Source organism: Python bivittatus, unplaced genomic scaffold (genome assembly GCF_059951505.1).
Source record: "Python bivittatus isolate LINGU-HERP-01145 unplaced genomic scaffold, Pbiv_v1 ctg000190_np1212, whole genome shotgun sequence".
NCBI classification, from domain to species: domain Eukaryota; kingdom Metazoa; phylum Chordata; class Lepidosauria; order Squamata; family Pythonidae; genus Python; species Python bivittatus.
Window position 1 is genome coordinate 18150536 of NW_028277042.1, and position 27997 is coordinate 18178532.

Here is a 27997-nt window from a genome sequence, read left to right on the forward strand (position 1 = left end):
GGATGCAAAGGCTGAATTTTACATAAACTCATTTGCCAGGGACTCCCCCGATCATTTAATCTTCATGGTAAAAAACCTTCTCTGTTTATCACCTAGAAGATCCTTGATTAAACCATTCAAAGTACTAATTAGTCAGTCTGAATTGCCCTCTTTGGAAAGCCACTCCCACAACACCACTTAGTCTTAACATTTCCTGGTTTTGGAAAACCTGCTTTGTGTTCAGACAGCCAGCAAAGAGAAAAGGCCCGATTCAGATGTAGGCATCCTCAAAGATTAAGGTTTGCTGAGTTTATTTACCTAACTCTCTCCTTTCTCCTCCTTTAAAATGTAAGTTGAGTTAAGAAAGTCAATGTTTTATTTCCTCTGAAAAAATTAGTTTATTTAAATCTACATTTAATCCTTGTTTTAAAAAGTAACTTATTGTTTCTCATTTATTATTATATTTTATATACAAAAATAAAAGAAGAAAGAGGAAAAAGGGAAAAAAGCCCCACAAAATTTTAATACTCTCATATGCTAACCAAAATTGTGGGGTTGTGTGGGTATGAGTAATGTGTGAATATCTACATCTATCTATATGCATTTTTTAAAACATTGATGTCAGTTTACTTAACAGTTTAGGGAAGGGGAAATTAAACTTATATCTTAGTATGTGAAATTTCTAAAGACTCTTCTAATCAAGATGACCTGCAATAAAATGCTTGTTCAGATGGAGAAAGGGAGCCAAGTTTTTTCTGTTAATTCCAAACCATTGGTGTATTATTCAAGAGAATATGGACATCTGCAAAACCTAAGCATCTTCCAGAACGCAATTAATATGTGAAATCATTTCTCTCCAAGTAGAGTTAGTATGGCGCAGAATCACATGATCTGAATTAATGTTGCATTTTGATCACCGCTGAACCCATCTGTGTAGTCTTTTTGTCCAGCTTGCATGAATGATTTTAGCCTAGCGTCAGACTGCTGGGTGTACACGCTTATCAGAAGATTAAAGGAAAGCTCCAGGAAATGGGTCTGGTGCTGCATTTGCATAGCCTTATTACCTATGGTTAACTGAACCATAATTTTCCAGGTCAGGCAATATGAAGATTCAGTCTAAAGGCAGTTTGATTGACTCTGAATTAAGTCAGTGCTCTGAACACGCAGTCTGAATGGTTAGATAGAATTCGATGAATTGATTCTGATCAGCTTCTGAATCAATTCAGAGGGTCCTGGACTTTTTTCTGAATTGATGTGCAAATCCAAATGGAATCCATCTAATTTGATGAATCTTTTCATATATCCAGGAGGATTAGATCAATTTTTCAAATCAGGGGGACTGTTCAAAGCAGAATTACCCCCATTGCCTGGATTCAGAGGATTGCTACCAGATCAAAGTTTAACAATAAGGGAAGAGTTCATGCAACCAGCCAGATTCAAATCTGCTGGGTGAGTTAGAGGATCCTAGCTGATCTGTATTATTATAATTAGTCCCATGAGTCATTTATTTCTAGGATATATAAAAAATGGGGCTGGAATCTACTTACCTATATGCAGATGGAGAAGCTCTCAATTGCTCACGGCAGCCAAAATATGTAGCAAAAGGGATGGGATTGGATGAAAAAAGGGATTTTCTGCCCCCTCCCCGTAACATTCTTGCACCCAGAATTGTAGTGGGCAAGAGGCACGATTCATACAATAGTCCAGAAAAATGGGGCTCAAATTCCTTGAGGTGGTGAGCAGCCTTAATCCTGGATATCATTATTGTGGTTGAAAAGGGCCATGAAGTCAATAATTCCCCAAACCTTCAGATAAACTCCAGAAAGGGAAGAGCAAAAGGAGAGTGCAAATCTAGGTGCTTCAAGAAATCTGACTGCATTTGCAAGATGGTTGTTGGATTTGACATCATTTTGTATTCATTGGTGAATTAACTGAGTGATAAGAAACTTTGGTCCCTGTTTAATCATTGAGAAAGAATGTCAATAATGTGATCTGAATTCCAACTCTGCAGTATCAGATGGAAATAATATCCTTTGTTCAAGGACAGCCGCTTTGAAATCAGCCACAGAATATCCTGGGGAGTACAGTAACAGAGCATTCATTATAACATATGCATTGAGTTTAAAGTTTTCTATAAATGTATGTAAACTTAAAATAAGAGCAGATGTCTATTTCCTTCTCAGCCCACTTGATATACTTTTTCCTTGCTCTTTACAAACAGCAGCACTGAGATAACTTCTCCGTGTTTAAGTATGCCAAAATCAGTAGCTTTTTCCTACTCATTTTAATATCTGCTTCCATGTGGATCTCCAATATGTGTGCATGTTTCTTTTAAACAAAATGATATTAAAAAAAGAGAAGTCACCTTTGAGTGGAGTCCAACTCCTACATGAACAAATCCATGTAGCTTTCTTGGCAATGATAGAGAAGAAGATCGTCTGGGATTTTATTTTTGAAACTACCCTTGGAATTTTCTAAAAGTCTTCTATCCAACACTAACTAGATCCAAACGTCTTTAAAGGTAAAGTCCTTTTTTAGTTGAGCTTGACTCCTGTAGTTTTCTTGGCAGCAGTGTGGAAGCGTCCCTTACTCCAGCAGGCTTTTTTCAGTCTCTCCACATAGCCTACAACCCTGGGATGTCCTCTCACTGTCCCATTCCAGTTGTTAACCAGGGCTGACCCTTCTTAGCTTCCTAGATCATCTAAGGTGCTCCTGTAGTGGAGGTCATAGGCAGGACAATCCAGCTTCAAGTCTATTTGCTGAGTGACAGGGAGAAAATGTCAAGGTTTTATAGCATTAACATTATTTTGATACCACCATACAAGAAAGTAGAGCTAATACTCACACTTATCCACCCTTCCCAAATTGTACCAGTGAGATCTGATCTTCAAAGGCATTCACCCCTGTAGCAGTGATGTCTGTAACCAACTGCTTTCCTTATCAGCAACTCTGATCCTTTTGCTGGTTTTCAACATCATGTTTTATCTGAAGATCCCTGTTTGCAGGAAGAGCCTCATTTGTCTATCAGGTAAATATAATAGATGAGACGAGAGTCAGGTTGGTGTAGTGGTTAAGGCATCAGGCTAGAAACAGGGAGGCTGTGAGTTCAAGCCCTGCCTAGGCATGAAGCCAGCTGGGTGACCTGTCTCTCAGCCCTAGGAAGGAGGCAAGGGTAAACCACTTCCAAAAACATTGCCAAGAAAACTTCAGGGACTTGCCCAGGCCCAGTCAAAAACTGACTTGAAGTCATGCGCACACAAATATAATAGCTAGATTGGAGATCACCTCCTCTCCCCTTCTCCCTAGCTGCACCCCATGGCCATCTGGGAGCCAATAGATTCTTTCTGATTCAGAGGGAAAAGCCCAGACCAAGTTGAAAAGCCCAAAGAAGGTTTTTTTTGACTAAATATTAAGAGAATTGCAGAAAAAGAAAGATATCCCAATCCATACCCTTTCAGCTCATCAGAACCACATAGAAGAAATAGTAGCAAATGGGCCTCCTGGAAGTGGCTGATAGTTGTGCAGCTTCCACCTAGGACCTTGAGTCTACATTGGAGTTCACACTGTTTGAAGCGTTGACCAAGTCACTGATAAGATGTGCTACCAAGCTATCTCTAAATATGATCAATTATGTTTCTGTCCCTTAAGAAAATTATGAAATGTGGCAAAGGCCCCAGACCATCTGAAACTTGGTGTAGACAAGTTCTAGAAGGGTAAGGTGAACTATCCGGTAGGTCTTGTGGGTCCATCCTTTGCCATTTCTTCTTCATTGGTTCCTAGGAAGCTGAAGTGATATAGTCTAACATATATTTTCTTTTTTCTCTGTAACTCTCTTCATATCTCTTCAATAAAATCCTTTGGGGCCTTTCAGCCTAGCTTCAGCCTCTTGTCTCTGAATCCTAAAGAACCAATCAGCTCCCCTTTTATTTTTCCTCTTTATAAATTCTTTTCGGAGCAATGATTGTTATGAAGTTTGGTCCATTTGTCCAGCCTCATAGCTACAACCACCATCCAGCCATCCCTTACTGAATTATAGAATTGTGGAGTCAGGAGGGACCAAAAAGCTCATCTTGTGCAACTTTCTTCAAGGTGCAGGAAAACCAGTGAAACCATTTGTGAGACATGGGTGTCCAACCTCTTCTTAAAAAAACCCAAAGAAGTAAAAATAAGGAAGGGAGAGGTCTGCTAGAGCCCCCCTAATCAAAGACATTCAACTAAAGGCATGGCCCTTTCAATAGGGGCCCCATCTCTTACACGTCAAAGGGGGAACAATGAGCTACAGGAAGCAGCCTTCAGAGGCTTTTTCTCTGGGAGGCAGCACATAAGTATCTCGGAATAAATACTACGCCTTTTCCCAAACTCTATGAAAAATGCAGACTCCATACCAAATGGTGATGGAAGGCAAGAGATTAAATTGAACATCTCTGCATTTCTTATGTAGGTAGCCCTTGGTGAACAATCACTTGTTCAGCGACCGTTCAAAGGTACGACGACACTGAATAAGGGGGACTTACGACTGGTCCTCAAAGTTCCGGCTGTTCTAGCATCCCCACAGTCATGTGATTGCCATTTGGGCACTTGGCAACCGGCTTGCACTTACATTGGTTGTAGCGTCTTGTGGTCACCTGATCACCATTGCAACCTTCCTTGCCAGCTTCCCACAAGCAAAGTCAATGGGGAAGCTGGCAGGGAAGGTCGCACGTTGCTTGGGTAAGTCTCCTGTGCCTGGCAGCAACCACTGCAAGACTCACTGTGCTCATGCCACACCACACCAGCTCCTTGCGTGCCCTCCCTTGCCTGGCAACAGCCACTTACCCGCCTGGCAGCCTGCTTGCAACCCACAAACTTTGGTTGTTGGAAGTCGACAGGAAGTTGGAGGAGGTCCTCACTTAACGATGTATGAACCTCATTTAACAGTGGCAATGGGGACTGTTGGGATTGCTGTCGCTAAGCGATGTGATCATTTGACATCATGCTTTACGACTGCATTGCTTAGCGACCGAAATCCTGGTCCCAGTTGCCATCATTAACTGAGGACTATCTGTATTTAGAAAAGAGGGAGAGAGACATACAGAAAGAGATTGAGGGAAAAGAGCAGAAGGTAAATTATGTAGTATGACTGGTTCCTTCTACACTCCCTTATGCGGTGTTGTTTAGGCAGTTATTTCATCAGGCACTAGATCAGGGCAAGGGAATTTGAACACCCATTATCCATTAAGAGGAAAAAACCACACACAAAACCTAAGAGCTAATCTTAACATATCCCTCCCTTCGTGCCACCTGAAGCCAAGGTGCTAAATAAGTACTGTAAATATTTAAAGATCCCCACCCCCTGTCAAAAAAGCAACAAGAATGGAAATCATGCACACTCCCAGGGATTAAGGTGTATAGAAGAATAGCAAAACTTTGCTGGGCCAAATAAATATCCAATCCTGTGTCGCGGAAACAAGAGAACATTGAGGAGCCTTTAAGCGGGGATTAGAGAGAAGAAGAAGATTACAGTACTTCCATGTGTTTGCTCTTGGACCATAAATAAATTTTGATTGATGGATTGAACACTTTCATGAAACACTTAGTATTCTGAGAGTAACTTTTTCTAAATATGGAAACCATGACCACAACCCACTTGCGGAAATCAATCTGAATAAATAACAACTACTCCTGCTACATCTGTCTATCCCAGGTCTTTGGGAAAGACTTGATAGGTGGATAAAAATGCCAAATCCAGTCTAAACATCTGGCTGACTGTGGGACCAACCCTAATAATAATAATAATAATAATAATAATAATAATAATGATGATGATGATGATGATGATGATGATGTAGTACTAGTTTATTTATTTATTTATTACATTTGCATGCCGCCCAGCACCAAGCACATCAACCCTATGCCATATGAAGTCCTTGGACACAATAGGAGTGGACAGAATCTCAACTCATCAATTACAAAAAGTTGCATTACATGAACATTACAAAAAATGCATTACCGCATCTATGTCCCTCTACATCTGTTTCTTTATCTATGAATCAACAATGTCTTTCACCATCAAAGGTGAAGGATCCCATCATCAAAAATACCAAATCCAGTCAGAGCAAAGTGGCAGACTGCGATGGTGATGATGATGATGATAATCTGCCAGGTTAAGATGGCAGAGAAGTCTCCCAGAATTTATCCATACAGCAACCATATAATTTTTTAAAAAATATATTTTTATACTGCTTTTAACTACAAATGACCACTTCAAAAACTCAGAACGTGAATGCAACTCAAACTAAACAAATATTCACATCTTCACAAAACGAATTCAGATGCTAACATGAATACCAAGGGAAAGAAGAAGAAACACAATCATCTTATGAGGTGAGTGAGAGATTCCCTCGCTCAGTGACCTCCTTGGCTGAGTATGACCTTGAACCCCCTCCCCAAGCCAGCTATGATTCTACAATACTGATGCCCAGCCTTCTTTCTGTGCCATCTTGAACCCAGGACTTGGTTCACAGCTCACTTTGGAAGAATGTTCTAAGTGCCTGCTTCCCAAGACTTCAGTGCCACCCTGTTGTTCTCTTGTGGCATGGAGGAAGGAGAACGATGGGCAGTCCAGAGACACAGAAGTGGGGTTCTGTGCTCAGTGCTCATTTAAAGAGCAGGGGTCCCCTGAGTGTCCAGATGACATTTTTGCTGGTTCAAGAGATGCCAGAGGTGGTTATTCCGACATATGCTGAATTGTATTGAGTCAGCCCATGAATCCTAGGAGTTCCCCAATCCATTTTGATCAGTCTGTTTACCCTGGAGTGAAGAATCAGGTTCCTGGAGTTTTACAGCCCTTTAGCAGCAGGAACTCGATGATGTCGATCAGAACCACTGGAGACTTTCCCCTTTTCTTCCAGTGACCCTGGTAAACATTGTGGGGAGGGAGAGCTTCATTGCTTCCTTCTAGCAAAGAGGCACATGGGAAGTGGGGATATTAGGAGTGGGCATGCTCCTTAATCTCCACATTGGGCCCCCCAAAATGCCCACTTGTACTATGGAAGGAAATGTATAAATATTTACCAAGTTGCTTCGAGGCCTGTGTTCTGTTAACAATATAATTAACATTCATGTTATAGAGCTTTTTTTAAAAAAAGGAGCTGAAAAACTAGGCGCGTGCAAGCATTATTATCAAGGGTGCAGCAGGAGGAATGAGACAGTTTAAACCTTCTCTCCCCAGCCACGTTCTTTGTACAACTGTCCTCTCCAAGTAGCAATTAAAATTAGGAGGAGAAAAACCCCTTTCCTTCCACTGATGCCAATTGGACTTTTCTCCCTTAACACGAATTGCTGCATTTAATGGGGCGCAGCTGTTGATTTTTCCCCCCCATGTCTGGGGAGAGATGGTTTAATTAAACTTTCCCTTGCATTGTAATCTGACAGCAATTCACACATTTGCCTGCACACCTGGTATTTAAATTTTAAAATCTGTGCCACAATGGCTAATTATATTAAAGCAATGTGTAGCTGGGAATTGGAAAACAAATACATTTTTAAAAGTTCAAGCGTTTATTCATGCAATGGCTACATCCTCAAGGACAAGTGGGCTAGGTTGCGTGCGATCCATGGGTACGCCCTTCTCTCAGTGGGGTGGCAGCAGATGGCCAGGGATGTGCCAGCCAAACAGGAAGCACCTTTCTTGGCTGACTTGAGAAGAAGGCAGAGATAATGTGGGAAAGAAAAGCAAGAACCGTTAGTAGATAAAAGAGACAGGGAATGACATCTCAGCCCTGGGAAAACTGGGAGCATGAGAAAGTGACTTAAAATAATCCCAATTTAGTGGTATAAGAGGGAACAGAGAATCACTCTGGTAGGCTTTGAAGAACCTGTTGTTACACCCTCCAACAATCAAGTTCCACTAGTCTTTGTAGTGCCTGTTTCCTGACCTAGCCAGCCTTGAAAAACTGAGATAGACAACTGTTAGAAGACTGATGCATTTTTTCCCCCTTTTGGAAAAAAAGACATGATGGGTTAATCAAAATCTGGTGGGGGGGGCGTGTAAGTAGGTATATCCCCCTTTGCTTATGGCTGTGGGTCAGTGAAAAGTAAAAAGAAGCAAAGCAGTGCTGATGGTCACCCAGTCCCAGTGACTTCCTGGGGGAGATTAGCTTAATCACAAACCATCCTGATCTGTTTAGGGTTAAAATAATACCTCTTTTTAACTCCAGTGCTGGTATCCAATTCTTCTTGGCTGGGAGGAGAAGCTTAACTCAGAAAGGCCAATGAAGAAGATTCATTGTATGCTGGGGCTGAAGCTATTTCAAAATGTTGATTAGTTTCTGACAGTTAAGGCTGCTCAAATCTTTCCATGGTCTACCTGAAGACCTGCTTTACACTTCCCATGGTCTGTGGAAAGTGGTGGCTGGCTGTTTACATTTTCAGCATTCTTGCCCTGGGAAACTTTACATATATAAAAAGTTTTATCGGGGCTATGACTCCTTAGCTGGGAGAATGGCTCCAACAGATCCCAGGAAAACCATCAGATTTCTCTGTCCAGAAGAATGCAGGGCTAGGATCAGCTCAGATCCTGCACAGAACCCTCAAACTCCCAGGCCTTTGGTAGAGGATCTGAGACTGAGGAAGACACTGACCACCCATAGGGGTGAGAGGGGAATTTATATATGTGTGTGTGTGTGTAATAACAAAAGCTGTATAGCTAAAACAAATAGACACCGGCATAGGTCATGTGGACAGCCTTAATGCATTTAATAGAGCATCTTAATCCAAATAGCAAGATCTTAGCTATAACACAACTGGTATAGGCCCTGAAGGCTTCACCTCTTCCTGCTTCCCAGGAAGGACATAATCCAAGTTGGGGCTTCCACCCATTTCCCACTGAATACTCATCTGCAATCATCTAAACATCTAAGCTGGAGGAGTACCAGGGCCTGAAGGAGGAACTAGAGAGGATGCGGAAAGTAAAGGCCACAGTGGTCCCAGTGGTGGTAGGAGCACTCGGGGCCGTGACTCCTAAGCTGGGAGAGGGGCTCCAACAGATCCCAGGAACAACATCAGAGCTCTCTGTCCAGAAGAGTGCAGGGCTCGGAACAGCAACGATACTACGCAGAACCCTCCAACTCCCAGGCCTCTGGAGGAGGACCCGGGATTGAGGAAGACACAGACCACCCATAGGGGTGAGAGGGAATTTTGATATATATTTAAATAGACATATGCACATAGGCAAATACAATACAGCAGAGTGAAACAGCTTGATAGCTATATCTACTCTCTAACATGTGGACAAGCATACTATTTCTAGTAATTATAACAGAGGGATACTGAAAAATGGAAATTGGGGAAATAATAATTTTGATGATGAATCTAAAATGCACAAAAAGCCTTAAGGTGGCCAAGAATATAAGAACACTGTTGTATAAAATAGGTCCTGGATGTTATACCCAAAAGAGGTTCTAGCACAACAGGTTCTCACAGCAGAAATTAAATTGAGGACCAATTATTATTGAATTAATGCCAAACCACATGCAATTCAGGAGATATAAAAAGTCTCTAAATAGTAATAAAACCATCACAGCCATTGGTGACAAAACCAGTTTGGTAGACATCATATTTAGGGTTAAATTTGGGGCGAAACACCGAAAGTGGGAGATGAAGCCTACCTCGTATCATGTATAGGACCAGGATTTTTATTCAACAAGCACTTTTCAAGGTGTTAACCCTTCTTTTTGAACGAACAGGATATATGGATCATTTTACTCATGAGGCAATGAAATAATTTAAGAAAAGAAAATGGATAACTTTAGTCCTGGGACAAGCATCAAAGTGTATTGGAGATCCTGACTTAGCAGTAGGTCAGGGAGTATGTTCTTGGAGACTAGACAGTTCCTGAATCAGTCTTAGATCTGAACCAAAAGCCAAAAATAAACTTGCCCTGGGAAACTTTCTCTGTGTAGCAAGTTTGTACAAGCTACAATCCACTTTTAATCCCATTAAGCATATTGTGCAAACACAGCCCACATACCGCAGATTTGCATTCTTCACTGTCAAACGATGTGATGTGCACCCCGTTTGACAGATCAGGACATTTTGCTTGAGAAGAATCTTGTGAAGGATTTCTCCGAGATCTTGGGATAACCAACTCTGCCATGGGCTTTCACCTGGTTTCTTGACACTAGAGCATTTTTTTGTCTATTGCCTTCAGGTTTCTATGCAAGATTTTAACAGATTCATAATCTGTTCCATATCCTTTGAATGGGATTTCCTACTAAGTAGTTGAATATGAAAAATAAGCCTAGTTGGGCTCATCCCTAAAGCCACAATGAGTCCTTCGGATTCTCGTGCGCGCGTGTGTGAATATTTATGACTAAAAGCAGAATATCCTTTCAGAGAGATTATAGACTTAATGCTATATACAGTATAAGGATCTACGGGGGCTTCTTTCATTTAAGGGTATCTCTGAAGAAGAGAAAGCTGGAAGCAAGAATGATCACAAACAGCCACAAGAGACACAATTTATCAGAGCATAACTATCCGCAGAAATTATTGCAATCTTTATTTACAAGATTTGTTCAGCCCCATTAGGGCCTGTATTACCTTACTTGCACCAAATATATTATTTTGCTATCATTTCTGTACAGAAACGACAGTTGCCATTCTATCAACCCCTTTGCTTCTCTGAGAAACCCTTGAATCTCTCACAGAGCTAAATGCAGTAAACGAAGTGGCAGTCTGGATTTTGATTCATGTCGGATGCGTTTTGAACCACAAGGAGATTTGGGGATCTGCAGTATATAGATATGCCACTCACACATGTGATGATTCCATAAATCTGGGGGTGGGGGAATCAGTAAGATTAAATTTCACAAATTGACAACGATAAGTCTCAGCAGCAGCCGTATTTTCTACAATTATCTCTCAACCTTGCACATCAAGTTGGGAAGGAAAATAATGCTTCCACTGCCATTTCTTCCTCTTTCCTTGAACTTGTGTTTCTTTTCATATGTGGATTTGTGCCTATTTTTACTGGGGGGAGGTAGAATTCCCACCCCACATTCACAGAACCGTTTCACTTTCCCACAGAGAGGACTGGAGTAAATATTTGCTGTGGTAGGATTTCTGTTGGTCTATCTAACCATCCATCCACACACACCCATCCACACACACACATCTATAAGGGCTTGTCAAGAACCCATGAATCTCTTTGTTGATGCAGATGGGAAGAACCCAACCTATCAAAATCTGTAAGTAGGAGAAGGGATATCCAAACATCTTATCAGTCCAACCTGGAGGCATTTACTAGTTTGGTCTACAGCAGTGTTCCTCAACCCTGGGAGCTTTAAGAGGTGTGGACTTCAACTCCCAGAATTCCCCAGCCAGCAAGGTTTGAGTGTGCTTCCCAGCATCTTTAGCAGTTGAATCTTAGGCTTGGTGCCACTGAATTAGATTTTCCACCTTTTCTCTTTGAGACCAGCCTTTTTTGATGACTTACAGAGAAGGCAATCACAGAATGTTCTCCTCCTTGCTGAGAACAATAAGAGAACTGAGGATTATGGGAGCTTGTCTGCCTGGGACAGGCTGGTATAAGGCCCAACGATTAAGACTAAATGCAAGGAATCTTCCTATAAAATCCTTCACTTGCACCCCATGATATGACAGAACAACCTGCAGGGATGTCTAAAGAGTCCCTGAGCTTCAATCTGGCAGTCAAGATCAGGCTTTCAGGCTCAACATTCCAGATCTCTGCTAGACATTTGACTTAGCAGGTTTCCAAGGACTCAAATACATGACCAGAAAACCTAGGAAGGAAACGTTGAGTGACTATGGCTCCTTCAGATCTTTGAACTGCAGATCTAGCAATCTTCACAGTCTAACCTACAGTCATCCTCAACGCCAACTATTAAAAAAAAAAAAAGACTGAGAAAGACTGACCTGTCCGCTCAAGACAGTGATGATTGTCCTTTTTTGCTCTGGTTTTACTGTGCTGCAGTTGTTTGCTATCTTCTAAAGCATCTCGAGGGCTGTGTAACCTATAGATCTCAATCAGCCAGTAAAAGAAAAACCATGAGTGTTACAAATGGCTAAGAAAGAAAGAAACTACCAATCAATCAGTTAAAGGTAGTTGTAGAAGCCGAGGTTCTTTGGTTCTGCACAATTGTACGTTTTAACATCCCACTGCAGTAGTGAATCAGTCTGTAGTAGTTTCCATTTAGAACAGAAGATGCAGCACTTCACCTCTGAATAAAAGGAAGACTGAAAAGTTGGTCTCCTGCATCAGCTACCATTAAACTGCCCTGTCAAAGGAATTCCTTCCAGAACCAAAGCAGAACATCAATTTCTACTGGTGGTGAAGCTGCCAAAACGTAACAAGTGAAATTATGGTGACATCTGCTGGTCATTATGGTTCTCTTCTCATCTTGAGAACAAATTTCACCACTGATCTGTAGAGGCAAGAAGTCAAAACCTGCAAAGAAAGAAGCCCAGATCACATCTTAGTGTTGAAGCATTGCTGGACGTATTGCCCTGTGTCTTTTCTCCGTATGCAAACTTTCATCATGGCCTTCTGCTTCAGCTAATGCAAGAAAAAGATGCTGTTGGACTATCTACTCAGAATGCTGTACATCTTATCTTGAACTACATTCCACCAGCATCTTCTAATTACTCTACATCTTATCTTGAAATACAATCCACCAGCATCTTCTATGGGTAGTTCATACAGGGGGCAATATATTGTAAGATGTTGCACTGTTTCTATTCAAATGTTTTCTCTCCCATGACAGGAGTGAAGGTAGAAAAGATACTATCAGGCTGTGTTCTTACAGTATGTTTAACTGGGTTAGTTAAAAATCAAGCCACTGCAGTTGTACAGCTTGCAATAGTATTTGATGGCTCAGCCCGTGGTACAAACTCAGCCCATTTGGTTATTTAGGTTCAAATCCAGAAATGAGGTTATTTAGTAGCCGTGTTTAATTTGTCAACACACACATACACACACACACCTGAGAGATGTTCTTTAAGAACAATACCTAAGGATCAGAGAAAGTACAATTCCATCTTAGAACATCTTCTCATATTATCCTCTGCCATTTTTGGTCATGTCAACCATGGTGACATTTTTGATGATGGTACTGAACTCAGGAAGGTTACAAGGTCCCCCCACTGGACTACAGGCCTTGGCATGTACCTGACAATGCTCTCTTCTGATCCTGAACCTGAGACAGCCACCATTCCCTCCAACCAGTCCTCCTTCTCCTTGCCCAGAATGGAACCAAAACCCATGAAGATAAAACACAACTATTTTAAATGCAATTATTTCTCCCCTTTGGGGAGAAGCAATCCAGGCCCAACAGAAGATGTCAGCTTAGATAATGAGACAGGAAGACACTACTGGACTTTCTGTGGTGTCCTATGCAACTCATGAAGATCTTCTGTGGCCCCTACTATAAATTCCAGCTGAATTGCAGTGACATATTATTTATGAAAGAAAATGAAGAATTGGAAAGTACATCTTTGATGGATTCACCAGAATGTGCTGCTCCATTTCATTTTTCAGGGATGACTAGAACGGGAATTTTTCATTAACTGTCTGAGCAAAAGAGGGGTTTGTCCAAAACAAATCCACGGAAACTAAATTAGTTAAAATAAATTAATCTATATTCCTGTGAGTCTACTGGAAAGTATGCCTAAATCTGGATCTAATTTACTTGGTGTTTTCACACTACATGCTCAACCTGGCCAGATTAAGCTTGGTTCGTTTTAATTTAAGTTCATCTGTTGCACCAAATCAAACTGTGGCCTTAATTTAGAATTCAATGTATTGTGTAAACCCAGTAAATAAATTAAGGAAGTAATCAGGTTTAAGTATATCATGTATAAAAATATAAAAACTTACCTGAGTTAAGCTAAACACTTGGTGACTTTATGGATTCTATCTTCTCCTGTTCCCCGCCCCACCAATTTCTCAGTCTAGCTGTAGCCTCCCAATCCTTCCCAATCATTTTAGCTTTTTTTGAGATTCCATCTTAGATGCTCCTCAGCCTTTGCCATGAGAAAGCCCACCTGCTCCATTCACAATGGAGTTTTCCTTCTGTTTCTTGGAAGTCCAAGTTTTAAAGACCATCTCTATCTGACCAGCCCAAATCTTGCTTCTTTCATCTTTTACATATGCTTCATACATTGGGCCTGCTTATTGCTCTTCTGGCCAAAAGATGGGGTTGTTGTTCACAGCTCCATATCTTCGTCCAAAATGATTATTTTCAAATATGAAAATGAGTTCTTCTTGAATGGATACAATTTTGGAGGGGGGCAATGAAAGAAGGGTCAAAAATCAACATCATCTAGAATCTCCTTGTTTAGAGATGATACAGAAGAAGCATGGCAATGAAGTTGTAATTTTACCTTTCGGCATAAACACTGCTTCGCTTCGCATTAAATCAAATTAAAAAAACCACACACACACAACAGTGACATGTTTGAGGTACATGTAAAATATTGCCAGGAAACAGAACTTCTCAGTTCTGCTTGAGCGTTCGTTGACCTCCACAGGGCATTCTGCATGAATGTTTTTACTAGCTTTTTGCTCATTAATGTTGTAAGGAAGGCACAAATTCCAGGCTTCTAGGGCCCACTTTATTTTCTTAAAAAACAAAACTCTAAAATCTCAAATTCTGCCAGCACTTGGGTACAAACTGTTCAGGGCAAAGGAACACCTGAAGGAATTAAGGGAGACAGAAAGTTGGCAAGTGAATGATAACCAGGATAAGTCAAAGCAGAACGGCAAAACAAGTATTTTTATCGGGTTTCACTAAGAGGTAAATAACAAAGTAAGTTTGTTCTCTTCTCTACAAAGAGAAAGGAAAACATGCCTGCTTGCAAAAATGTGTATATTAGTAGAAGTGTGCTTAATAGCGAAAATTATATTCAAAATGCCCTTTGTTTAAATGACTTCAAAATATTGTAATATGAGAAATGCACATGAAAAGGTAGTTGGAATAGCCTTTCCCCCCCTTTTTTTTGTTTTAAATTGTGAACTGTTCAGAGAATGGGATGAAAATGAAGTTGGGGTGGGGAAAAACTGTTCTAGCCATACTTAAGTCTTACACAGGTGCAGGAAAAAAGAACAAGAGCTGTTGATTGTACAGAATCACAAAGTGTTTTTGCTACCAACAATTTCCTCTAGCTGTTAAAGGTAAAGGACACGTATTTCAGGTATTTTCCGCTCTTAAAATCAAGGTAAACTATAGATGAATTGAGAAATACTGTTTTAGGTGTATAAACTGTTCTAGATGTGTATTTCATCAGTGTATTGATATACTTTTGTCTGAATTTTGTTTTTAATGGAGTTCTGTTGAGCATTTTAAGAGAAGATGTTATCTGCCAATTTTGCAAATCCAAAGTTGTCTCTTGGGGATGGGAATGATGTAAAACAGTGTTTTTCAAACTTGGCAACTTGAAGATGAGTGGATGTCAACTCCCAGAATTCCCCAGCCAGCTGGCTGGGGAATTCTGGGAGTTGACGTCCACTCATCCTATAGTTGCCACATTTGAAAAACACTGATGTAGGCATTAAAAGGCTAAGCTATGACTCTTACTCTGTATCATGTCACAAATTAGAAATACAGATGGGCTTACTTTGCAGGTGCTTTGTATGGATTACAATCAGGTAATGCATATATTAACGCTAGAAAAAAATTATACAATTGCGCAATATTTTTAACCTTTCATGCAACTGTGAAATAAAATCAATGGTGTGTTTATACAATTCGTTTAACTGTTTATTTCACTCTGCAGGAAGGAGGGAGGAAAAAAAAGCATCATGAATATTAAGGATTATTTTGGAAGAATTTGTTACAAAGGTCCCCAGGAAAAAATAGACCTAGAAACCTTAACAGAAGTCTTTCAGCATCACATCCGTGCTGTGCCCTTTGAAAATCTCAGTCTACACTGTGGTGAAACCATTCAGTTGGATTTAGAACCAATCTATGACAAAATTGTGAAACACAACCGCGGCGGATGGTGCATGGAGAACAACCAGCTTCTATTCTGGGCCTTCCAGACTATGGGCTACAAAGTTAGTCTTTTAGGAGCGTGTGTTTATGCCCCTGAACAAAATGCATACCATAAAGATTTCTCTCATCTCCTGATTAAATTAGTTCTTGAGGGCAAAACCTACATTGTAGATGGCGGTTTTGGGGTTGCTTATCAGATGTGGGAACCAATGGAACTGATTTCTGGGAAGAACCAACCTCAGACTCCAGGCCTCTTTTGCTTCACGGAGAAGAACGGAGTGTGGTACTTTCACAAATTAAAGCGCAAGCGATTCAGGATGGATTCTGATAACAGAATTCTCTGCCATGATACTGTAAAAAACATGGCCTGTAAGAACATTTACTCATTTACCTTGCAACCAAGGACCATAGATGATTTCCGGCCCTCCTGTATAAAACTCCAAACTGATCCAAGTTCTATGTTTTTAAAGAAATCCATCTGTAGTCTCCAGACTACCGATGGATTTCTAGCTTTGATTGGGTGGGTGCTGACTGAAACCAAATATAATTATAAGGACAACATGGATCTAGTAGAACACACTATCCTTACTGATGAAGAAGTTCAGAAAACACTGAAGGAGCGATTCAGGATTCAACTGGATAAAAAATTTGTCCCTCTTAACAACTGCTCAATATCAATGTTTTAATTCGGGGACAAAGGTTAACTTCACTCAATGTATATCAACAGCTTGGTTCAACTTAAAGCAGCTGAGATGAAATTTCAAAGCACATTTGGAGAATCCTGCATCATTCAAAGATCCGAGGGATGTTATGAGGACATTTTAAAGAAGAGGATGCTGTATTTTCTTGGGCAGACTTGGGGCGATTTAGAGGGCAAGCAAAACCCTTCGCACAAGTTGAAGTTGCTAGGTCTAGGCTTTACTATGGGGAGATACAATCTACTTTAAGTAAGAAAAGGGATAAGAAAAGCATTTTGTAAGACTATCAATTTGATTTTTGACTGGCCCTTTATATCTTTAGCTTCAGCATAATGGTGAGGCTTTAAATTTGTGTCTTTTCAGTCCTTTCTACCTCCCTAAAGGTACCTCTTCCATACTAAATATGGCATTCACCTATATGATAACAATGTGATCTCTCTCTCTCCCTCTCTTCCTCTCCCTTCTTATACAGTATTTCATTTTGCTATAATTATTTGAGACTATCTGCAGTAGAGGGGAAAATTCCTCTTGCTCTAAACACAGCACCAGGTTTTTCACTTTGGGAGAGCCACCAAATAGAGTAGCTTCAAGCCATAATTGAGTAACTAAGCATATTACCTTTCACACATAAAATGTCAAGACCAGGAATTTTGGCATTACAAATCCCTAGCTGACAAGAGAGAGAAAGAGAAAGCCAGCCAGATAATCAATGAGGTGGGCCAGGAGAATTTAGAATGATGGACCAATATGGTTTTGTAGCTGGAACACAAAATATACCCCACAGGAACCACACGCAGCCTGCCAGAGTGGGTGGTTTCAAAAATAGGGAGTTCTTCTTTCATCTGGGGGTTTGAAAGGGCCAAAATAGGCATCTTGACCTGCAGATTTTTTGTGGGTAGTGCATCTGTCCAGCTAGGTGATGCCGTGCAGAAGCATGGAGTGCCTTTATCAGCTTTGACTCATTTACCAACTGCGCCCTTATCTGGTCAGAAACAGCCTTGGAGCAATTATTCATACTCTGGTAACTTCCTGGTTGGACTATGGCAATGCATTATATATGGGACCGCCTTTGAAAATGGTCTGGAAACTTCCGTTAGTTCAAAATAGAGGGGCCAAATGGCTCCCTGGGATGGGCTGATACAAGCATATCATGACAGTTTTTCACCATCTGCACTGTCTGCCGGTCCATCTCTCGACCCAATTCCAAAAGCTGCTTTTGACCTTTAAAGGCCTAAATGCCTTAGGCCAGGTTATCTGGAGTGTGGTCTCCTGTATGTACCTACTCAGACTTTAAGATCATCTAATGAGGCCCTCCAGAGGAGGTGAAGGTGGACAAGGAAAGAGCTTTTTCTGTAGTGGCACCCCACTGATGGAATTCCTTCCCCAGAGAGGCTCGCCTGGCCTCCATATTAGCATCATTTCAGCACCAATTGAAAAGAGAAGGGATTTTATTTTCTATCCCCCCCAGGCTTTCTAATTGGCTTGTAATTTGATTTTAATTCTCACTTTCTGAATGATCACGGTGCTGCTGCTATTTTATATGGGGTTTTTATTTTGAATTCTATTTGATTTTATCGTATATGTTTTTACTCAGATTTTTGTGTATGATATATGTGTTATATTGTAAATCGCCCAGAGAGCTTTGGTTACTGGGCCGCTTTAAACAATTAATACATAAAATAATATATAATTCATCCAGAAAACTCCTGAAAATGGGGGTGGCTACAGGGAGGCATCCAAAAATTCAAGATGGTGGCCCCAGCCATGGAAAAAGCCCTGTCGTTTTTACATCTGTTGTGATGGTCGTGGCCACCATCTTGATTTTTGTTTTGAATCCCCTCCCTGCAGACACCCCTGCTTCCTCAAATGGATCCTACCACTTTGGCAGTATGTCCTTGCTATGCCATACGCATCTCAGTCCAGCTTTTGAACCAGGGTTTGTATCTCCAGTCACTGATAAAGTTTGTAAGACAACCTTAAGCCTGGCTTTTGGTTCACAGTAGCCTAATGCACAGGCCTGCTACATGGATAAAGTGTTGCACCTCACTTTGAACTCCTTGTACAAAGGGCAAGATGCAACTATGAGGGATAATGTTAGTAGTCTTGATTGACTGATTATGTGCCATCAAATTGTTTTCAATCCCTAGTGACCATATAGGTAGTCTCCATGACGATCTGCCCCTAACCTGGTCCTTCAAGTCTTCCAACATCACACTCATCACCATTGTAACTGAACCCACCCACTTGCTCTTCTTCTCCTTTCTTCTCCTTTTCCTGGCTCAGACTTCTCAAGGGAGTTGGGTGTTTGCATGGATTGATTGACTATGTGCCATGAAGTCATTGTTGACTCTTAGCTGTCACAACGATAGACCTTCTCCAATCTCCAACCTGCCTCTTCAGGTCTTTCAACAGTGCTCCCATCACCACTGTAATGAGTCCATCCCCCTTGCTGCTGGTCATGCTCTTCTTCTCTTTCCTTCCACCTTTCCCAGCATTAGACCCTTTTCCAGAGAGCTGGGTCTTTGCCTAATGTGTCCAAAATAGGATCATTTAAGCCTGGTCAATTGTGCCTTGAGTGAGAACTCTGGGTTGAAGTAGTCTTGATAGTTCTCCCAATTAAATATTTTACAAATGTTTTCTGTCTCTGAGGATGAACCCAGCATATGTTCTAAAAATCGGACTCCTTTTAAAAATGTTTGCTTGTAAACAATGAAACTATTAAGTCCCAAAGGGTCTGGAGCAAAGCTCCTATGAGAATACTGCACACAGTGGGGAACATTGAGAATAACAGTCTTCAAAGACAGTGACGATTTAAACTGCTAAGTAATGCCTTCAAGAGGTAGGATTCTCACTGTAGCCTTTACATCAAATGGCAAACTGAAAATCGCTTCTCATTTTCCAATTACCCTGCAAATTCTAATCTTAACTGAGTTAGAGCGGTTAGTTTATTGCTTTATCTCTTGCCAGAAGCCACCTTGAGACCTCAAAAGGGTCAGAAAGAGGGCTATAAGAAACCGAGAAGAGAAACTACAATCTCTGTCTTACTCTTATTCTCTGTAATCAAGATTTACTTGAACTGATCAAGCCACAAGTCACAGTCTAACAAAGGGGAAGAAATGGTGGGCCTGCTAAGTTTGTACTCCTGTATCTCAAATGCCTTTTGGTATAGGTTGGAGCAATGCTGTAATCCTAAAACTAAATTTCTTTTGGAGACTGTGAAGGATCTTAGTTTCCTGTCTTCAAAGAGAATGAGGTTGCCCTCCTCCTGAACCTTCCTAAAAACCGGGGGTGGGGGGCTCACAGATTTCTTAGTAGTGGGCTTGGAGTGGTATGTCAGGGGCAGCATTTCCCAAAGCTCAGTAGAATCAGGACAAACCCTAAATAATTTAAGTTGGATTTACTTTAATTAAACAGTGTGGAATCTGATTGCTGAATAAGTTTGCTCTTCTCTCTCATTAAAAGGTTATAAGTTCATGGCGAGTTTTGGAAGGGCTTGGGGACAAACACAGTGGTTTGAGAGGGCTGCAGGCACTATATAGACTCTCTGCAGCTTGAAGGCAGAGATCATTGTACTTCTCCAGCTCCCTCCATCTTCTTATCTTAGTCTTTCTCTCTTTTCTTTTGACATCAAGCCGATTGGAGCACTGGCATTCTGGGCTATTAAGATACAGTTGCAGTTTTAACCCAACTGTTGATGAGTATGAGTTGATTTGAATCTCATTCCCTTTTAAACAGTGAAAAATGGGTTTTAGTTCTGTTAAGCTTTTGTGTATTATTGTGTTTCTTTTCTCATTGTACTGAATCACAGTACTTTTTCTTTTCTTTTTTCTTTTCTTCCTTCTCCCTCCCTCCCTCCCTCCCTCCCTCCCTCCCTTCCTTCCTTGGAACACAAAGGTCCAAAGACTGTTAATAAACCTGAACTGAACTGTACAGCTGGTTGGTTAAGCCACCAATGGTGAGAAAGAATAGGTGGGCAAGGGGTCCACAGGAAACTCTTAGCAGAGCAGGTTCTTGCTCTTCATCTAAGGACTTGGGCAACTTAAAAGATGGTTATCCTCAACTCTGCAAAGTAGTTCAGCCTGAAGAAAAGAAGACTGAAGGGAGACATGATAGCATCAGTGGCCAGGTACATAAAAGGATGTCACAGGGAAGACAGTTGGGAACTATTCTCCATTGTCATAGAAACTAGGGCCATTAATAATGGATTAAAGTTGCAGCTATCTAGAACTTGTTTAAATATAAGGACAAACATCCAGACAGTAAAATCTGTACAATAGTGGAACTGTCTCCTTTGTTGTCCCTTCTAATACCATCATTTTAAGGTATTACATAGTTGGGTTCCTGCACAGTGATTTCCCAAAGGTCTCCCAATCAGGCCTCCCAATCTCCCAAGGTCTCCCATCAAAGGAATTCAATTCCATGTTATACAATCAACTTTTTGTGATGTGGTCTTAGAAGTAGACACTGATAGAGTGCAATGCACTCAACAAAGTACCCATCTAGCTCTTGATGTTTTATCTATTCTACTTAGAAGTAACCTTCTTCTTTGCATTCCTTCTCATTCCTATGTCAATCAAAATAGATAATTTTCATTTTCTTTTAGTCACATATGCACACAACACAAGCAGTTCTCTTGTTTTCTCAAAAGTTAAGCATTTGATAGACCAGTGGATTAGGCATAAACATTTCAGATGAACTTTCTCCCAGCTTATATTTTGAAATCAAAATCCAAGTGAGGAGGAGAAAAGCAAAGGAAAAAAAATTAAAAAAGCAGATTTTTTTTCCACCTCCAAATTTGGGGGGAGGGGAAATTAAGAAGCTTGTAGATTCAAAACCACAAAATTGTGTTCTATCTCCTTTTACATATTATTAACATGTGATTTAATAAAAATTAAATTTCCATAAATGTGTGAACATATAATAATATCGTGTTTTGAAAATACGTGGTTGAAATGAATGACTAGAATATTGGGGATTGCAAATGGACAGGAATCAACATAGGATAAATCAATGCAGAATAGAGATAATATACTGTCTTGCACAGTGTCTTATTTTTATTCAGATCATTTGGAGGAGTTAAAAACATGTTATTTGGATAACAGTCCTCCATGGTATGCTTGTGGGGAACATTCCCTCCCATTATATTGTGTAAATTTAAGATTACAGAGGTATTATTTCTGATTAGGAAGACAAATGAACCAAGGCAATAGCTGTTCATCATTCAAGAACTTGGTCGATAGAACGTTTACACTTTTACTTGTTTTTTTGCTTTTTTTATCCCTCTTTCACTCTCACACAGAAAACTTATAAATAGTTCAGAGAGGCTGGATCAAAGGCTCACCTGGATTCCACGGTCAGCCAGGGGTTTCCAGGAAACTCCTAAGCTTAACATGAAGGAAAAGATTGTTTCCTACAGTTGTTCCCCAACAGTCTGCATTCAACTACGTTTTCTCTCTGAACCCAAAGAATCCTCCATGACTTTGTCTGAATCCCTCTGAAAGCCGCCTGAACCAATGGCTAGTGCTGTGTCTTCCATAAATCATGATTACAGCCAAGGGAAGCCTTGTTGCCATGCTTCTCTGCTTCATCTCTGGAATGTCTTTGAAACATCACTGTGAATTCTATAAGCCCAAGATGCTTTTCGCAGTCCCATCATTTTTAATTAGTTTCTTTTGCCTTCCAAGAAGCACGTTCAAGACACAAGAACGGGCTGCAACAGCTCTCTCAAATAACTCCATTTAGAAATGCAATCTTTCAGCACCGCATAGAAGCTGTGCCATTTGAAAATCCCAGCATCCTTAGCAGGGAGACCATTACCTTAGACTTAGAGCAAGTTTATAATAAAATTGTGAAGAAAAGGCATGGAGAACAGCCAACTTTCATCTTATGTGCTGAAAGACTAGGCTACAACCCAATGGTCCTATGCTTATTTTTATTTATTTATTTATATATCAAATTTGTCACCGCCCATCTCATTGAAACATCTCTGGGTGGTTTGCAGAACAATTAAAATCAATTAAAATTACAATATACAATAATCTTAAATAGATAGAAAATAAATAGATCCAAGGATAGCTGTTAAAATTGGAAGTCACTCGGGGAGCATCATCAAGGTGCCAGCCACCCCCAGGATTTGGTAAGATTGTTGTCACCCCACACAAGCTGGCAGAGCCAGGTCTTTATCCTTTCCAGAAAGCTAGGAGGGTAGGGGCCTGCCACATCTCTGGGGGGAGAATATTCCAAAGGGTGGGGGCAAGGGCAGAGAAGGCTCTCCTCCTTCCTTATGCACCTCCTCTGTCTCAATGACTCCCCTGTGGAAGTATCTCCACAGAATTCTTGATGACCCCAACCTTGTTGGCCTTTCAGAAGGTGCTGAAGACCTGGTTCTTCCTTCAGGCATTTGGGGCAGGGTGTTGGGTGAGCCCTGTTGGTTGGGTTGTTGGTTTTGTTTCTTATTGATTGTAAGATGGAACGGTCTCCTTGCACCTCTAGATTGATTGTTGCTGTAATATTTTTTTAATTAATTTGATTTGTTTTGTTCTTTTCTGGTTTTATTTCTTGTTAGCTGCCTAAAGTCACAGTGGTGAGATGGGTGGCCATATAAGCTGTTCAAATGAATTGTTCAAGTAAATGAATAAAATAACAGCAAAATGTCCTTGCTGTTCACACGACCCATCTTCTCATCAAGATAACTACAGAAGGCACAACCTATACAGTTAATGGTGGTTTGAAGATTTTCTACCATGTAATTGGTTTTTCACAGAGGCCAGCCTCAAACATTGGCCTTTTCAATTCACTGAAGATGATTGTATTTGATATGATGAGAACATCGGGAGGTTTCCACTCAGAATTTCTCCAACTCAGATCTTCTAGAAAAAAGAATACAGGAATATCCATCTATTGAGCCACAGACCATTGAGGAGTTCCAATTCCAGTCTATCTGCAACCACCAATCTACTGATGGATTTTATGTGTCTGACCAGTTGGAACCTTTCTGAGACAGAACAAGGAAAATGTAGATCTGGTGGTAATGCATTCCATCCTGGCTGTGGGAGTCCTTTTTCTATTAACTTTTCATTCTTTAGAATTAAATGAAATCCCACAAACTCCGGGAGATCTCAACAGGATCTTTTTGCTTTGCTGCCACCACTTAACCCTTCTCTGGTTTTGAATGTTTCCCCTTGAGCTTCTTTATTTCTCAGTGATGTAAGATGACGAGGTAGAACATGGGGAAGAGATAGGACAGCACGGTCACTTAGAAACATTAAAGCAAAAAAACAAATTGAATTTCATTGAATAACTTAGCATGATTAATAAATAGGTCCACTTGATTCCACAGTGTATCTATAACCAGTTAATACCTGTCCACAGTGGCAATAAATATATTCCTAATAATGTCTCCCTGACAGACGGACATTTTCCTGGGCTCAGAATCTGAGTCTTCCTCAGATCTATCCTTCTACTGACATCTTCCAAATCTCTTCCCTCCCAATTTCCTCTTCTTTCTGGAATATAAACTGGGAGGAAATGCCCTGCATTACCATGATTTGTTTGATACTTCCATCATCCAATCATCCCAGATGGAATTTAAAACACAGGATGACAATGATTGGGAGAAAATTCTCAGAGAGAAATTCAGTATAATTTTGGAGGGCAACCTTGTTCCCATTAGTGTTAAAGGATTATATACTATCTGGTGCGCAAATGACATTGTACAGCACTATAAAACTGCAGCATGTTTCACCTTCTGCTTAATCTTTCATTTAATAGATTGCAATAAAATTAAAAAATCTGCTGAAACTGGAAGTATTCCACAGGCACAGGACAATTGCACCATATCATCATATTTACTGGCATTGACCACTAGAGAAAGCATAAAAATAACTAAAACATCTTGGATGATAAAGTTAGAAGTATTTAAACACTTAACCATGGGAGAACTGGTGTTTTGAATGTTATGAAATCACAAAATATCAATGCTAGGGAGCAGGTGGCCTTCCAGAAAGTTTGAATTAGAGTTCTGGACTTCCTCAGACAGTTTGGTCAAAGGTAAGAGATGTTGGGATTATATCTCAGCCACAAGCCCCCCGTTTTATGAAATAAACATGAGGAAACATCCACTGGATATCTTACGGGATCAACTTTTGAATTTAAGTTAGCTGCCCAAAGCTTCATTCAGTCTGAAAACCACAGACACCTGAACCTTTAGCAGGACCTGTGCACCGAAATATCACATCTTCTTGTTTGTTTCCTTCCCATTTTTGGAGTGCTTGCAAAGGAAATGTCTTAATTATCTCATTTCAGTTCAGATTTGCTGGGTGCACCATTTATAAAGACCGCGTTTCATAAAGTGAGCAGGGAATGAAAATCCCCTGTAAATCCTTAATGAGGAGGGGGGAAGGGGCAAAGAATGATATGAATTTAATTACAAGTGCCAATAATGATGATAATAGGCAGCTTTACTTGGAACAGCTTATATCCTGCGACAATACCTTTAACACCATCAGACAACATCTGCCTATCCCAGGTCTTTGGGAAGGACTTGATAGGGGGATAAAAATGCCAAGTCCAGTCTAAACATCTGGCTGATTGTGCGACCAACAATAAGTGCAAAGACTTAATGTCCAATCTCCATTTATTTCTGTTTATATATATTTTGGTAACATATGTGAGTTCATTGTAACAAAGCTGCATCAAGCAATGTGTGTGTGTGCGCACGTGTGTGTGTGTGTGTGTGTAATACTAAGTTGTTAAAGTAATGCTTGAAATTCCCTAAACTGTCTTTCACATCATATATCCATCTTACTTCAATTGATGCTTACAATGTGGGAAGGTTGTAATGCAGAAAGACCATTCCAGCGGCTGTTAAGTTGGGCATAGTTGGGGTAAAATCCATTTCCATGGAAACTGGACCTTAAAATCCAGTTTCTGCAATGAAAGTCAGGGTCAAGAATGACAAACATACATCGTTGATTTCATTTGTATAAATGAAATAGAAGAACATCAATAGAAGACTCCATTGGAGTTGGGCAGCTTATAAATTCAGATAGATAGATAGATAGATAGATAGATAGATAGATAGATAGATAGATAGATAGATAGATAGATAGATAGATAGAGCATTTCAAAACTTCCATAGGATTGAAATACAAAAATCTGGGAGTATCTGAGTTGTCATTACCAGTATTTATCTTAAAAGAAGAAAAAGTTGCTCAGTATGAAAGTCCTAATCCCAATACAAACTCATTTAGCAAGACACTAAGAGTGGATACTCACACACTTGACAATCAGGCTGCTTTGGAATTCAGCATGGAATTAATAACAGTAGTGTTATTAATAAGAAAATAACAACAACAACTTAGGATCTGAGCAACTCTCTTCCACTTGCCATCACTCAGATTCCCATTTTTATTTCGTTAGGCCTTCCAATGAATTCAAAACATTCAACAGGATTAACAGCTGACAAATCAGGGTTTTAAAAGAGGACTGGACCATTTCATAGAGGATGGGGCTACCAAAGGCTATTAGACATTATACCTGTTTACTGTGCCTTGCCAATCCCAGCTTTCCCTCCCCTTCCTTCAAAAAGCATGATTTGGAAGAAAAATCTATTCCCCCAGCCATGAGTAAGAAAAGGCAATTCAGTCCATGTGTTTGCCAGCAATAGCCATCAATAAGTCATGTCCTAATTGAAAAACTTTGGGGGAGGGGGCTAGGAGACAATTATGTCCTATAATCATTAACTTTAATTGGCCATTGGGAACACTCTATGGTCAGATTTTGAGCAATAGATTCTGTTGCCCTTAATTAGCTCTGGAAAACTCAAAAAGATAACGTGTAAATTCTGCCAGTAATAAGATTTTCCTTCTTGGGTTAGAGTCTTAGTCTTTGCCTGTGTCATCCATCTTCCTTCTAGCAGAAAAATTCCATCCATATGTCACATGAATAAAAGACTGGACATTTTGCTACATGTATTTCATATAACAGTGTTTCATGCCTTATTCCAATGAGCTGTCCAATATTTTATTTGATTTTGACAGCACGGTTATCTGAAATCTAGCATTTTTTAAAAGCAACGATATACATATCTGTTGACAACAATGCAACTGAATTCACAAATTGCTTAACTGTGCTAGTTCTAAGCCTCTGTTCTGGGGACTGCCAATGGTTTACAAATGGACTGCAATGTTGTGGGAAAAATTAATATAAACTGTAGTTTAACTTAAAGACAAGGGAAAGATGAATAAATTCTTAGGTAAGATTCCCTTTTCCTTATTTGTGTTTATTAAGAGTTCTTCCATACAATAAAAGACAAATTGAACAAAAAGGAAAAAAAGAGAGAAAAGAAGTATAAGAAACGAAGGGAGAACAGAACTAAAGTTAAGGAAAAAGACTCCCGATGTGATTACTTGTAGAAAGGAACACACAAAATTTGTTGTTTCAGGAAAAGAACGTATTGGTCCAGATAAAATTGGGCAGTTTGACTCTGCCCCCCCCCCCAACACCTTGAATGGCTCTCTGGAGAATTTACTTCTAGAAATTCCTAGCTTGCTCTGGAATTGTTATGGGATGTGGGAAAGACCTTGGGAGACTGGGCGAAGAAGCGCTGCCAATGGAATAGTCAGATAAGAGACAGCATAGCCCACAGCTGGATAGTGGGTAGGGCACGAGGCTCAGAAAAGACCCTCCCTAGTTTTTTGGGTGATAAAGGAGATGGGGGGGAGGATTGTACTTTCAGACTTTTTATTTATTTATATTTATTTCAAATTTGGACACTGCCCATCTCACAAGAAGGTGACTTGCAAGATTTTGTCAACATAGAGATTACAATAAAGTAGAATTAGCTCATCTGGTCGTGATTCCTATCTGGTTACAGTTTTACAGGGGAATCATTGAGTCTGTTATCTGCTCCTCTATAACTGTCTGGTTTGATTCCGCAACCAAACAGGACAGACTCAGACTCCAACAGATAGTTAAGTCTGCAGAGAGGATACTTGCAACCCACCTGCCTTCTATAGAAGAACTATACACTGTGAGGGTCAAAAGGAGGGCAGACAGGATATCTGCAGACTTTTCTCATCCTGGATATCATCTTTTCCAACTTCTTCCTTCAGGACAGTGCTATAGAGCTCCATATGTTAAAACATCTAGACATCAGAATAGTTTTTTCCCGTGCCATTGCTCTGCTAAATACTATATGATTTGATATGTACTGGACAGTGGCTTCTTCTTTTGGAAAAGTTATTTTACTGGGCAGTGTTATTGTTACTGTTTATTAATTTTCTGTTGTTATCCAAACACAGTTGATTTTGCTGTTCGTCACGGAAG

The 27997-nt window shown here is 40.2% G+C and overlaps 2 protein-coding genes across 2 annotated transcripts; both read left to right on the top strand.

Moving 5' to 3' along the window:
- Positions 1-21555, top strand: LOC103059580 (arylamine N-acetyltransferase, pineal gland isozyme NAT-3-like). The gene is made up of 2 exons (XM_088136164.1): positions 1-278; positions 15754-21555. The coding sequence occupies exon 2, from the start codon at positions 15779-15781 to the stop codon at positions 16655-16657; it is 879 nt and encodes a 292-aa protein (XP_087992290.1). The 5' UTR covers positions 1-278; positions 15754-15778; the 3' UTR covers positions 16658-21555.
- On the top strand, positions 19496-26132 carry LOC112541227 (arylamine N-acetyltransferase, pineal gland isozyme NAT-10-like). The gene is made up of 5 exons (XM_088136384.1): positions 19496-19508; positions 22336-22622; positions 23518-23640; positions 24250-24365; positions 26090-26132. Exons 1-5 carry the CDS (start codon positions 19496-19498, stop codon positions 26130-26132), a joined length of 582 nt encoding a protein of 193 aa, XP_087992510.1.
- Positions 26133-27997: the final 1865 nt, after the last annotated feature.

Excerpts from the sequence above, each read along its gene's own strand:
- LOC103059580 (XM_088136164.1), top strand. The coding sequence starts at position 15,779 with ATGAATATTAAGGATTATTTTGGAAGAATTTGTTACAAAGGTCCCCAG.
- LOC112541227 (XM_088136384.1), top strand. Across the intron at positions 23,641-24,249 it reads AATCTACTGATGGATTTTAT|ATGGAATTTAAAACACAGGA; the intron begins GTGTCTGACCAG and ends CAATCATCCCAG. Across the intron at positions 24,366-26,089 it reads AAAGGATTATATACTATCTG|GCCTTCCAATGAATTCAAAA; the intron begins GTGCGCAAATGA and ends TTATTTCGTTAG.